The following is a 13,990-nucleotide window of genomic DNA, read 5'->3' as shown; positions in this document are numbered from 1 at the left end:
TACACTGAGCACTGGCTAACAGACGCATATTCAATACAAATCAAGCTGGCCTGAATATTATCCTGCTTAATGTGAAGCCAATATTGATATTTTATCACTTGTGTTCTGATTAGTGACTTTTAGAATCTTAATTTTTTTGTGCATTGTATATATTGTGTATTCACTGCAGCACTTGAACACCTAAAGACCTGCATTCATTCAGAAGTGTTGAACCTAATAAACACTGTTTTTAGGTTACAAAGAACTAATAAGTTCACATATATAATTTATGTTTATTAAGGATGCAATAAATATATAATTTACAGAATTATTTTGGTAGCTGTTATTCAGATGAATCAACCATTGGGTTCCAGCATATATGTTTTTGAATAGAAAAAGCATTTTTCATCAGTCATTAGAGGGAATAGTTCCAACAAAGCACTACACAAACATGCAGTATAGAAAATAGTATTCAACAACCATAACAACTACTTTACAGAATTACAGACTATTGCAGAGACTTTAAGTCAAACAGACAGTTGATAAGAGGACTTACATCAATTTAAGATCCAACTATCTTTGTTGTTGTTTTAATGTTATTGGTTGAGATCTTGCAATGCAAAACTGGAGCCACACCCACTTCCTCCTACTGGCTCAACACGATGATGCCCTGAGGGAATGAGGCACGGCAATGAAACTGTGTAAATTCTGTTAAGCAAACAGCAGATAGGAAAAGTTTGCACAGGTATGGTATCTTATGTGTGTGAGATAAGGTGATGGGAGAGCTCTGAGTTGCGTAGTTAATGTTTTTGTGTACTCTCAAATACGGCAAGCTTAATGTAAATAAAGCTGATCAGGATAACACTCACGGCCAAACAGCCTCTTCCGTTTCCGTAGCTGCTGTGGAGCACTTGCACCTTCTTTGCCCTCCTTCTGATTGGCAGAGCCCTGGCGTGGGCAGGGGACCATCCTGGAAGCATTGTGCAACCCCTCCATGTCACCAATAACCTTGAGAAAAATCCAGCTACAGTCAGCAACGCTCAGTCGGGCAACATGAATGGAAGCTTAAGAACAAACGAGCATTACAACAATAATAAAGCCAACTGTTTCAGGAGAGTCTGGGGCTATATGTATCAAGCATCGCAAAGTACAGGTTGAACTTGGATGACAGTGACTGAGATTGGCAGGAGAAATGTTATTTTCCTCAAGGCTTGCAAGTGGTGTTATCATACATAGTCTCTACCTCTGTCCTGGTGCTTAGAATGAACTTGGAGGAGAAGCAGAGATGGAGACTACATAACACACTACCTCTCGTCCCAGAGGGGAAAGAGCTCTCACAACTCTGAAGATGGCCTACTTATGTATAGTGATTGGAAATATAACTTAAGTCTCACTGGTATAGCCCATGATAAAATGATAAAGTGTAACTTTCTCTGGTTTTACCATTAATGCGAAAAAAAAAAAATCCATTAAATTGTGTTACATAAATAATAACCAACAAAAGTGGTGGCCAGTGGCGGTTTTTGGCACAGGCGAACCGGGCAGCCGCCCGGAGCGGCATCACATGGGGGGCGGCACAACCAAAAAAAAAAAAATCATCTTTCTATTATCTATCATATTACTGTGTGGGGTAGGTTGTGGGTGTAGGTTTTAGTTTTTGTTTTCTGCTCTTGTGTTATAATTAGACTTCCTTTAGTGTGTTTTCATTTGTGTGATGAAGGATTTGTGCTATTCAGAATATTTATTCTATATTTTATTTGTATATTATTCTTTTATTTTTTAATTATTATAAAATAATAAAATTATATTGTTTTTATTTTATATTATTGCTATTCTCTGCTGTTGTTATATGTGATTGTGTATATTTTTGCCACTTTTATGTATATAGAGTATATTCATTTAATTTCTGATAAATTTAATTTCTAAATCGTGTTAGAGTTAAAGATTGTTATAATATAAATGTTGTTATAATAAGACATGGCTGCCACTGGTGGTGGGTTAAGTCAAAATTACTTCTCTGCATCCTTTTCACATATCTTCAGTTCTATATTTCATCACAGCAGCAAGTAGTCATATCAAAAATGTAGACTGGCACTTCTAAAGTTTCAAATTACACTGATGCAGCAACTGAGCAAACTTAAAGTTGACCTAACATGCTGATTATGCTATTTTCCAGCTCTATATTTTTATTCTGGGACTCCACTAGAGTAGCTGTGTATACAGTTATAAAAATATCTTTATATATCTTTATTTATCTTATACTGCCTCTTATGCAGTCCCTAAGTTTAGCCTCTGACTGAAACAGGCAACATTCACTCAATTAAGGACCTCTGCCTAAAAGCCCACTGGTCCCCACCAAAGTCTGCCGAGCTCTTACCTGCATGGAGGCTCTGAAAGCATTCTGTAAAACGACTAAGAAACATTACCAAATTGATTGGAAATGGCAACTTTTCAGTTCCATTCATACATGTTTGAGCCTGAATCTGATCTAGAATATGTGAGATAACACCACTCACATCTGCAGCAACACAAATTACAACAGGATGTCTCTGTTTGGTAACTATTATGCCCATTGCTTTTTGTGTGACATAAGGGTCATCACGGACCTCCTTGCGTGACAAGCCCTTGAGACTGAGGAAGCAGATGACTGCACAAAGGCCAATGTCCATTTTCTCAAACAGGGCTGACTTGCAATTTTCAATTACCCCAAAGAAAAACACCACAAAAGTTATTAAGTTTAAACTTTCTGCCAAAACCAAACCTCTTCTCTTCTGTTTTTATTTATTTATTTTTTTTTATTGATTTACCCATGGGAATTCTCTTTTTAATAAAATAATAAAAATATATTTATCAAGTAGGGGTAAAAAATACTTAAAATAAATAGGTCAATGTAACCCTATTAAATTTGGCATTATAAACTATTGTGTTTCAGTAGTGACAAATTTTGGGATAGTTAGGAAATATATTCCAAAACTTTCAGAAAATATGATATGAGAACCCGTGCAATTACTAGAAATACTAGTGTACCTTGGCTTATAGTAAACCTGCGTCATTGGTTATTTGTATGATGAAGCAAATGAACAGTAGTACATTAACGTTGGTGTGCTGTGCCTGGAGCTGAACTTGGAGTGGGTGACCATTTAAATAAATCCATGGAGCTTGTTGCAAACACAGGAAAAAAAAATGGAAACATTGTGTTTTGAACAGTCTGACATCTAAGCTGTTGGCTTACTGGGGTTACTTTTACATACTGTTAGCTCATTTAAATGGTTTAATATCAACATCCAACACTAACATTGTACATATGACAGAAAGTAAGGAAAACCATAATTGGCTGTCTTTAAAAAAAATATGCCACAGAGTGCTGCTTTGTCTAAAACTAGTATAAACAGGCCAGATAATTACATGCAATGTACTTTGGAGAAGTCCTCCTGCTAAGCAGATATGGCTGCCAGGGAGGCATTAATCTGCTCATGCAACATACAGTACGTAGCCAAGGACATTCCCCTCTCTCTCTTCCTTTCTCTCCTTCTGTGTATCTCTCATCACCACACACACTACATGCAGAAAAGACAGCACACACACACACACACACATACTCACTTCCTGTATAAATCATATTCATATTTCTGAGGGCTGCCGACGACCTCACGGCAAATGAAGCGTGGGTCCTTAGCTCCGCAGCGGCAATCAAACATGCGGCAGAGTAATTACAAAGCAGGGGTAGGAGGGAGAATTGATGTGGTTTGTCAATTAATGTTGCTGCAAGGTGTTTTTCGAAAGGTTAACTTCTTCATATTCTCTGCATCCTAAATTAGGTCAATATTGGTCCGGCGCAGAGTCGCTGTCATGTGCAGACGGACAGTGGGCTGAGTCATGGAGGGCCATGACAAAGGGTCCTCATTAATGAGAGTTTGATGGCATATCATGATGATGAGATGCCTCTTATGTGAAAGAGCAATCCTCATTGCTCTTTCCAACTTTGTATTTCTCTGCTCTCCATTCCTCAGTCACTGAAATCATCATCAGTATCATTTTTATCACCACCATCATCATTGTATCTATCAGTTTTGCCACTGTTGTTATAAAGATTTACAAACTATAAGGGGACTATCCACTCCTAATCATACCAACCTGTTAAGATAATTAAATAGAATAGAGTTAAAAACCTGCTATGTGAATAAACTGCATACCTTTTGTTTCTCCAAATGAAGGGAAAAACGCACAGCCGAAAATTGCAGAGAAAAGTGTTTTTATTTATAGAAGTCGCTGGAGATGCTCATCATCAGCGTTTTTTCCGAGCCATAAATAATTTGCGGAGAGAGGTAATATTCAAGCTGGCAGAGCCTTAGTTGTGCATCTTTAATGGAAGTTTTACAGAAGCTAAGCCAGTTCTTGCATATGCTGCTGCCTCCCATATGGAGGAAAGGAGACAAAAGGAGCACAGTTGGCTTGTCCTATCTTTTCATAAGTCCATCGACACTTAAATGCTAGCCTGGGAGAAAAAACGACACAGGGGGACATAAACCCACTGTGGTTTTAGGAGGGAAGATAATGACTTTGCCTGCATTAATTTCTTCATCAGCCATCTTGTTTCTTCAGACAGAGTGGTTACGAGGCCCTCTCTGAAGGTCCTAGGTTATATAGATGCATTTCCGTGCATAATTTCGGCCCTAACAGTTGTTGTCAGCAGTGCATTTGTGAGTTGGCAGCTGGGGAACATCTGTTTATAGGTAATGAGTGTCTGAAAATCTACACCTCACTTTACCTGTAATGTCTTTTATTAGAGCTCACTGATGGGAACAGAGCTTTAACTTTTGTATTGTTGTGATTCAGCAAGAAGATTCCTTCAATGTGGTCAATATTACAGATGCCTGCCTTGGGCACCAGACTGAATGAGAGCATATGATGGACCATTAATATTAACTTTCTTTAAACAGAATTCAATATGCAAGTCAATAAAGATTTCATTATTGTTATATTTTTTACTACACAACCACAACTTCAAATTTACTCCTTCCACTCCATTTTTACTTCTTGCTAACGATACAACAGAGAAAGAAAGAAAAAAAAATTTAGTCAACATAGCTGGATCAATAATGGCTGAATAAACAACAGAAATATTTAGTTTCTCATGACTCTTGCTCAGCCTCTCATTCTCCAGTAAATCAAACAGGACACACCTCACTGTTCTGTTCCTTCCAAACAGTGTCTAACAGTGTCTATAGCTCAGGGCACTTCTTCCAGGACTTGCTTTTTAAGGTGTTCGTTTAGACAAATTTTGGGTGTAAATTTGTGGATATTATGCAAAGCCGCTGGCCCCTGGAGCTGTGGTCATGTTAGTCTAAGGGAGGAGCAAGTCCTTGGGGGAATTTGTGTCCAGGACACTGCCTGCAAAAACAGAGCTCTTTGAAGGAAATGAGCCATCCGTCAATATTTCCTCAGTAAATGGAAACAGACATCTTAAAGTAGCAGGATTACCCGTCAAACTAACTGAGATAGAGAATGGAGTTACACATTATCAGACAATGAAATTTGGTAAAATATTTTTGTCACCGTCATCCTTCTGCCTCAAATAAAGAAACAGGAAAACAAAGAACATACTATGGACTATTGGTCTTCTTGAAAATGTCAAATATACCTCAGCATATCTGGCTTAAAGTAAAACAAACTACACTGTTTTTTACTGCAAACAAAACCCATGCTACATAACACTTATTCTGGTAACTTAGCAGCGTAACCACATCTCCATAAACTGTGCTATTATTCAGATAAGTGAATCAAATTATACGCCTATACAGAAAAGCCCATAAAATTGCTTTAAAATGTCATACATCTAAGAACAGAGGGGGACTTCTTTGCATTACTGTGGTTACTGCATCTCGTAGTAAAGCTTTTTTCTATTTCATTCTGTAATTTTTTTAGCTATTTTATTTTTGTAGAAGTTCCTACTTGGCTGTTATTTCTCTCTGAGGAGCTGTCACCTTATATCTGAAGGCCAGTTTTGTACACAGTACCTTGTCATGGTGTGTATACTGCTGCCAGAATTATATAAAGTACTAATAAAATCAGCTCAAGTGTTCTTCTGAGTACTGGGGATGCCCTTTGGTGATCCCTGGATGCTTGCTCTATACATAAAAACAGTCTATATGTTCAAGGGAGGATTAGTTTTGAATATGTAAAGTGGGGGTCTGTCCTGTGAGGCGAAGGGGAATGGCGTAGTGGTCTCTTGGCACGGTGCTGCAGATTGGTGTTATCACTCCCCACTAGCAGCAAGTGAAAGAGGATGCCATCGGCATCTTTTGCTACTGGATGCCCCTGCTTGTTATGTTGCTAGGGACAGACAGTAACACCCAAGGGAGAGCAACAGAGAGCAATAGAAAGATAGAGCGTGTGTGTGTTTTCCAAGGACAGTAATACCTATCTTTCACTTAAGGTGGTCTCTATGAAACTCCCATCACAATTTAAAGAATAGTGAGCTGGCAGGGTAGAAATGATTTCTCACAGCAGAAATGTCAGGAATTAACTCAGTAAGCTGAGGCTGCGAGTGTCTAGGTTATAGGTATCGTAAACATATATAGGCAGAGGCATTTGTGTGTTTCTGTGTGTTTTTTTTTCTTTTGTAGGAGGTGAAGAACTGTGTTTGTGTGCCTGTGTAAATTTGTGCATGCTCTGGTTTGCTACAACTTTCCCCAGATGTCTTATCTGCTATGCACAGGTCTAGAGGCTACACACACATGCACACATACACACACGCACACACAAACACACACACATACACACAGACGGTGTGACACCGGTAATAAATATACCATGCTGTATGTTTACTCATATAAGCTCACCATCACTCAAATTATGACGGAGAACCATTAGAACACAATAGTGCCTCAGAGCTAATTGTTTGCATATATAACCCCCCCTCCTTCCTAACTCCTCTGACATTCAAACTTCAAAATATTAATTTGGTTGGGATGATCCAGGTTGCTCTTGGGGGACTGACAAAATGATTGAGGAAAGTGAAGCAGCATTGTGTGCATTTCTGGCTGTTTTAAATTACATTTCATCCTAAATCAGAACATAGTGTTAAACTGGATTAGGTAGTGGGATTTATATCACACAATACAACTTGTAAAAGGTTGTTATAGGTTGAAGAGAAAGAAAGGTGGGACAAAGGTTGAGCTTTGTTGACTGAGTTTTAGTAAATAGTTGTTACACATGCTGAAGTCGGTCTTGATTTGTTTCTCAGGGCAAATCCTTGAGCAATTTTTTTTTGCTTACAAAGAAGAAACCATTTCAAATCTGATTTTGCCCAAGGAAGAAATAAAACCTTTTCAGACCACAGTGCTGTGCTATTGTATTTTTATCGAACTGACTGAAGAATAAGGAACTAGTTAATGCATCCATTTCTGTCCTCACCCCTTCTTTCTCTCTTCAGAGAAGGAGAAGAAAGAGAGAAAGGAAGACAGTGTTTTGTCTCCAAACCGTCTCTCCGCCCGCTCCCTCTCGCTTCCTTTGACCTCTGTTCATTTCTTTAAGCTTCAGTTTGGAGACAGTCAAAGAAAATGTGAGCTAAATAGAGAAAACAACATGGTGTCAAATCTAAGGAAGGAATCCCTTGCTTGATAAGTTTCCAGTTACATGTAAGCATGATTTATTATACATGCCATTATTTCAAGTGAAATATGTATTTTAGTGCAGATCCAAATGCAAATGAAATGAAAACAATTATACAATAATTAAAGTATTGTATGCAATATGTTGATATCACACCTCAATGATAGCGCCGTCCGATTGTCGGAGGAAGTGTCTGTATCTTTGTTTGAGCCCGCTCATGTACAGGGTGTAGACTATCACATGTGTGCTGGTCTCGCCTTCTGGTAGGGGTGCACCCTCCATCAGAGGATCACTAGGAGCTGCAGAGCCTGGCAAGGGGTCTTCTGCTGTCCAGATATAGTCATAGACTACCACCTAAAAAAAACCACACGTTTTTTTTTTTGTTTGTTTTTTTTTTATCGAACAGAGAAGACATTTAAACACACACAAAAAAAAACTAGGCAAGAGGAAAGTTTTCAAGAGAGCAATTTTCTTTTCTACAGTGTAAACTGTTGCTGAGTAAAATATAAAACATATAAAATATGGGGAAAATACTCAATTGAAATAAAACTTAGTGTCAGTAACTTAATTTCATCAAGACAACCTAAAATCAAAAGCCCACGTGTCAAATACTAAAATCTGCATGAAACCTACCATCCAAACTGCTGTGCTGTTCATTTTAATTACATACAACTGCAGCCACCAGATAAGCACCACTGGTGTGCAGTACATCAGCACACTAATTCCTAGTAGTGCATGAGTCCTATGGGGCCTGATCTGTGTCTGATAAAGAGACAGGTTGTGTTTGTGATCATGCATACATATGTATAATCCTGGTGGCAGGCTTGTTTATGACAATGTGTGTGTGTGAGAGAGTACACACTGGGGTTGTACACACCTGTAATGCACTGCCCTTCTCTATTAGTATGAGACACAGGTAGCAAGCGGAGCGTATAACATGCTATATAGGTCATGTAACTTGAAGTCATCCATGTGTGAAGATCATGGCAGCTGTCTCCCCCTCTGATAGTGTCTGTGGGTAAAGGCTTGAATGTCTACTGATCACATGCATTACAGCAGACAAAGCAGCACATCCATGGGAAAAAGTGTGTATGCTTTCAGATGCGTGTGGTTTCGCTAATCTGTGTTCATGTTTTCACTAGTGTGTATGTGAGACTTAGATTAAATGGATTTCTGTGTGTGTTCTATGTGTGTATGCATACATGAACTATAGGGGAAGATATAAGCCATATTCCAAACTTTAACTCCAAACCTCATGCATGCACACACACTGCACCACACACACACACACACACACACACACACACACACACACACACACACACACACACACACACACACACACACACAACAGTCACAAAGAGGTGAAAGTTTTTAAGTAGTTTGTAAAACTCAAGGTGACCCTCTAATTGCCTGCGTAATTATGACTTGTCTAAAAATACAGAAAAAGGAATAAAGGCAGGCTCATTCAGCAGGCCATGAGTGGCAGGGTCAAGCTGAAGGAGAGGTTTAATTTAGCTGTGTATGGATGTCACCCCTGCTTCTAAACAGTTAGCCAAACACAACTCTAGGCACTTGACCATGAAAACAACAGGAGCTATTATCACACTTGTAATTAGAGATATTGCAGCAACTGCAAACCATACAGCCCCATGATTAGGAAAGACTCCACTGTCAAAATGTCCAGAAAGTCATGAGTGCAGAGAGAACGAAGGCTATCCAGGAACATTTAAAGAAGGCGTGTGTGTGTGTGTGTCTGTGTGCATGTGTGTGGGGCCCTGGGATGCATCTCTTCAATGTTAATTCAGCCTCTCATTAGTGAAATCGCGTCAACTATGCCTTGCCTCTAGCTTGGCCTTGGTACACACTGAGGGGACCCCATTACCTGAATTCCTTCAGTAATCGACACCTCAGTAAGGCAGCAATCAGTGTGTTTGGATAGTGTGTATGTGTGTTGATTTTGTTTTTCAAGGAAACACAAGTTGGGAGTGTGCAGAAAATCCAAGATCTCTTCCTATGTCTCGGTACTCAGCTTGCTGATGATACAGCAAAAACATCACAAACATTTAAAGGAAAAACGCTAAATATCCTTTCCTGCTCTATTGGCCACAGGAAGTGTACTTATGACCTGGTTTATGGCCCCTGTCCAGGATTTGTAGGAACTGTACAGTTGTGATAGAAACACGATGGATTCAGCTTCTGTACTCTAAGACACCTTTGTTGAACACACCTACTTAAATTCTCCCGTGTGGTGTGCATGTGTATGTATCTTGGCTAGCATAAAAATATTTTTTTTTCATGTTAACCATGCCACCATCCTATGCTAATTAGCATGTGAAATCCAGTTGACAAGACTATACAAAAGCCTAAAAAGGTGTTTGTGTGTTCAGTTTGGGTGATGCCATTTCATGCAATGCACCATGGCTCTCAGAATGCATCATTGCTGAGACACAAAAAGGAAAGAGTATTAGAGGGCCTGTTTGCTCTACACCACTCTGTTCTGGTCTGTTGTTACGTTATGGTACAAGCCTGGCTTCTAGCCCTAGCTTGAGTGCTCTCTCCACTCCACCATTGTTCCATGTGATAGCACTAAGTGACTGATTTAGGTTCAATGCCTGCATGGAGCAGACAGGCAAGCTGTGGGTTAAGCAGATAGCATTCAACTGAGCTAACCCAATTCAGACCCAATCAAGCTGGGATTTATTGTTGGGGTCTGTATTTAGAAATCTGATTGAGTCTGCATCAGTCCCTTGACTTGCATCAAGAGAGACGGGCCTTATTTCTTTTAGCGGATGACTATAAATGGCAAACCATGTTTTCCAGCAGGGACATAAATTTCAGGATTTGTAGACGTTACTGCAAATGCACATGGAGAATGGTAGGAAGGGACAGGGACACAGGAAGTGGGGATGGCACAGCTGCAGACATGGCTCCATGGTTCACAAATATAGTCTGTCTGTCTTTCTGGGAGAAGATGCGATTTCACACCTAACGAATCATACCATACCACATATGAATACAGAATAAAAGCAATCAGTACTTAAATACAGGCGCCCATGGAAAGGTTTTCTTTTTAAAAAATCCACTGTGACTTGTAATAAAATTTGACTGACCTGTCAATCATTTTTATTCAAATGTGTACAAATATATGAATTTGGAATTCCTGTCACTGAAATTATGGTTTGGGGCTAAAAAAATGGGCATCACTGCCTCAAAAATAAAGATAAATGCTTTGGATTCAAAAAAGGATATTCTTTTGTGTTATTATTTAAACCTAAATTAAGATTTAAACTTGCAGCTAAGTGCTGAAAAGAGGGCAGGCAGTTTCTGGGAATTAAGTAGTAATTTTCCACTGGGTGACAGACTGGTCTAGTAATAGCTTTGTTAGCTCTGGGAGAGGTACAGTGTATTTTATTTATTTGTCTCACACGTCCTTGACTGTCACAAATATCAATGCCTGACATTTTCCTCCATTTTGTCACATCAGATATAAACACTGTCTAGAACGGACAATTTTTACAAAAGGACATTTCTGTTGTGACCCCCATCTGGCATGTCCCTGCTGACAATCAAAACAGTTTGCAAACTTGACCTCATGACCTTGCAGAAAACTTCATCATTGCCAGTTTCAAAATGGGAACCACACACGGGGTCTAGACAGCAAATTAAAGTCACCAGCAGTCAAATGATGTATCCAGAAATCCACCATTTTTAAAATACTGCCATGAGGAAAGATACATAACTGTTTAATACACACAAACTAACAAGGCCCCAGAGAAAGTTATCCATAATCATTTATCATTAAGCTTTTATTGAGAAAGAATGGGCATACATGTATGTGTCCACTTAAGTTAGTATTTGAACACATTTGTTTGCATTTGTGTATGATAAACAAGCACATATGTCGGTGTGTGTGCCTCTGTGTGACTGGATGAAGGAGAGGAGGAGAAGTCTCCACGGGCAGACAGACTGAGCCAGGCTGGCGATTGTCCAGGACAGGAGCCTGAGGGGTGGGCACGAGCAAGCCTGTCAGTCCCCCTGATCCTTAAATGATTGATCCAAACTAGATAGCCATCATTGCCATTCAGGCAACCTCTCTTCCCCAGATCTCCTTTCCTCTGTCTAATTTTACCTTCCATTTGCATGTTCCCATGGACTAATTAAATATTTCTCCTCTCTCTCTCTCTTTGTTCCTCTCTCTAACTCGCTCTCTCTGTCTATCTCTCTCCGTGATCATTGGTATGAAAAATAATGCAGCATATTTTTGGCACATTATTATGTATGAAATGTGAAAGCATAATGTATTCCAGTTGGTTGAAGTTCTCTAGACCCCGTATGCAATGAGCATAACACAAGTAGACTCATTACACAGACTCTGTGAATGCTATACCTCCCTTTTCTTGCCTCTCTGTCTCTCTCACTATCTCCCATCTTAAAGACAGAAGCTGCTGACCTTCTCTCTGTCTACCACCTATACATTTCACACAATTTTTACCCCACCCATCGCACAATTTACACACAGGAGGGCTGGTGTTTTCTCCTGCCACTACCATGATCCTTTTGGTTTGTAATTCTGTCCCACTTGACTTTAATTTACAGTGGGAAAATAATTAGAATCTCACTTTTTCAAAGAGTGGAGTGAAAATGTAAACAATGCTTCCCTGCAGGCGGGTGCTTCATCACTTTGACAGGTGCATTTGAATTTGCCTGGGTGGCGGACAGGCTTGGTTATTTATGTGTCAGTTGCACATGGAAGCCCCAACTGTGCCTGGGACTATAGTTGGGACTGAGACTAGGGAAGAGATTGGACCTATGGAGTTGGAGTGGGGCATAAGGGTTTGGATTTGGGAGAAAATTCTGGTTCTGGTCCTGGTGCTTGGAATGGGGCTATGGTTGGTTCTGGCAAGACGCCGGATTGGGAATGGACCTTGATGTGGATCTTGTGCTGAGGCTGAGGACAGATATATGGCTCTAATGAGCAGAGAGCTGAGGATGAGGAAGAGTTGTAGAGTGGGCAAGTGAGATATAGCTGCGAATTTGGATAGTGCTTTGGTTTTGAAATGAAGATTGAGGAAAAACTATGTATGGGCTTAGCTTTATGGGCTTGTCCCAGCAAGTTGTAATATATCAGGATATTAAGTAGCACTTCATTTCTAAAAAGAATATTTTGAGCACACAGATCCACAGAAATATTTCATAAAGTGCCAAGTCACCTGGTTATTAGCCAACTTCTTATAATTAAATTTTGATGTTGTACTAAAGATGAACCAGATCTGAGCCGGGGAGGCATTGGCGTAATCCATCAGGAAACATTTGGAATTATTTGAGATAAGTATTTGTGCAGTTCTGGTTGCTGTTGGTGGGATACCACATTAGGACTACTGCAGCAGAAAGAATATCATCTGCTTGAACATTCAAAGAAGACTTTGCGAACCTGTTCTGTACCATAGTGAATTGATAAAAAGACACTGGTCAGCACCTCATCAAAAATTTCATTCCCAGTTTTTATTTCAAAGTGAAACCAAACCTGTGTTCTGACCATCTATCCTGTTTGCCTTCCGCAATCAGCTAATCATGGCAATGGATGAGGCCTATCTGTGTCCATGATGCTTTTGATTAATGACTAGAGATGGAAATCTCAGTTCACATTGATGATTCGTTCAGTTGAAAGACTTGTTGTCACTGACTATATGGTTTTTCTCCTAAGCTACACTGCTGCATCACCATTCAAATGATTTAATGCACAGGCTCTCCTGGGTTCAAACACAGGGGTTTTTCAAAAAAAGTCTAAAACTAGAGGTGGCACGAGTGAGTCCTGCAACACAGCTACCCGACAGCTCTCCACTGGCTAACGCTAATGTTAGCATGGTGCCTCAAGAGAGTGGCATTAGCAAAAAAGAAGGCAAGCAAATCTCCCTATTGCAAAATGCCAGCTGTAGGGAAGACCAAATGTTGGCAGTACAAGGACTGGACATTGACTTGTAACTGTGGTGAGGCTTAACTATAGACTGTATAAGACATGGACGTAGCACCCGTGACGTCACCCATTGGTTTCGGGGAGTCGGTTTTGTGACCAAACCATGGACATTTGAGCTGCGCCATCTTGGATTTTAGTGGCGAAGGGGCGGTTACTCTACGGGTCAGCCTGGGTCAGCCGGCCGAGAACCCGGCCACTTAGCTCGGAGCAACCGAGCTAGCCTAAGGCTAATCAGCTAATCAGCTAGGCTAACAAGCCTAGCGGCAGCTACACCGGGCTACATCCACCACACGACAGTCCCCGAGTCCGACTCGACTAGCTCGACCCTGTGTAACCGCGACACACAGTATACAACAGAGATCATAATGTTGCTGCTGTGTTTTAAACATGACTGTTTCAGATAGAGAGGTTTTAGATGGA

The 13,990-nt window shown here is 40.1% G+C and overlaps 1 protein-coding gene across 1 annotated transcript in view; it reads right to left on the bottom strand.

Annotated features, from left to right (window-relative positions):
- Nucleotides 1-13,990, bottom strand: part of ofcc1 (orofacial cleft 1 candidate 1) — an 88,638-nt gene that overhangs the window by 2,015 nt on the left and 72,633 nt on the right. The window contains exons 22-24 of the mRNA XM_041066318.1: nt 7,750-7,947; nt 849-987; nt 536-649 (exon numbers count right to left, since the gene is read on the bottom strand). Coding sequence (XP_040922252.1) covers nt 576-649; nt 849-987; nt 7,750-7,947 — 411 coding nt within the window. The 3' untranslated portion in view covers nt 536-575. The remainder of the gene's footprint in view (nt 1-535; nt 650-848; nt 988-7,749; nt 7,948-13,990) is intronic.

Source organism: Toxotes jaculatrix, chromosome 20, assembly GCF_017976425.1.
Source record: "Toxotes jaculatrix isolate fToxJac2 chromosome 20, fToxJac2.pri, whole genome shotgun sequence".
NCBI classification, from domain to species: Eukaryota; Metazoa; Chordata; class Actinopteri; family Toxotidae; genus Toxotes; species Toxotes jaculatrix.
This window is presented reverse-complemented; position numbering and strand designations above follow the sequence as displayed.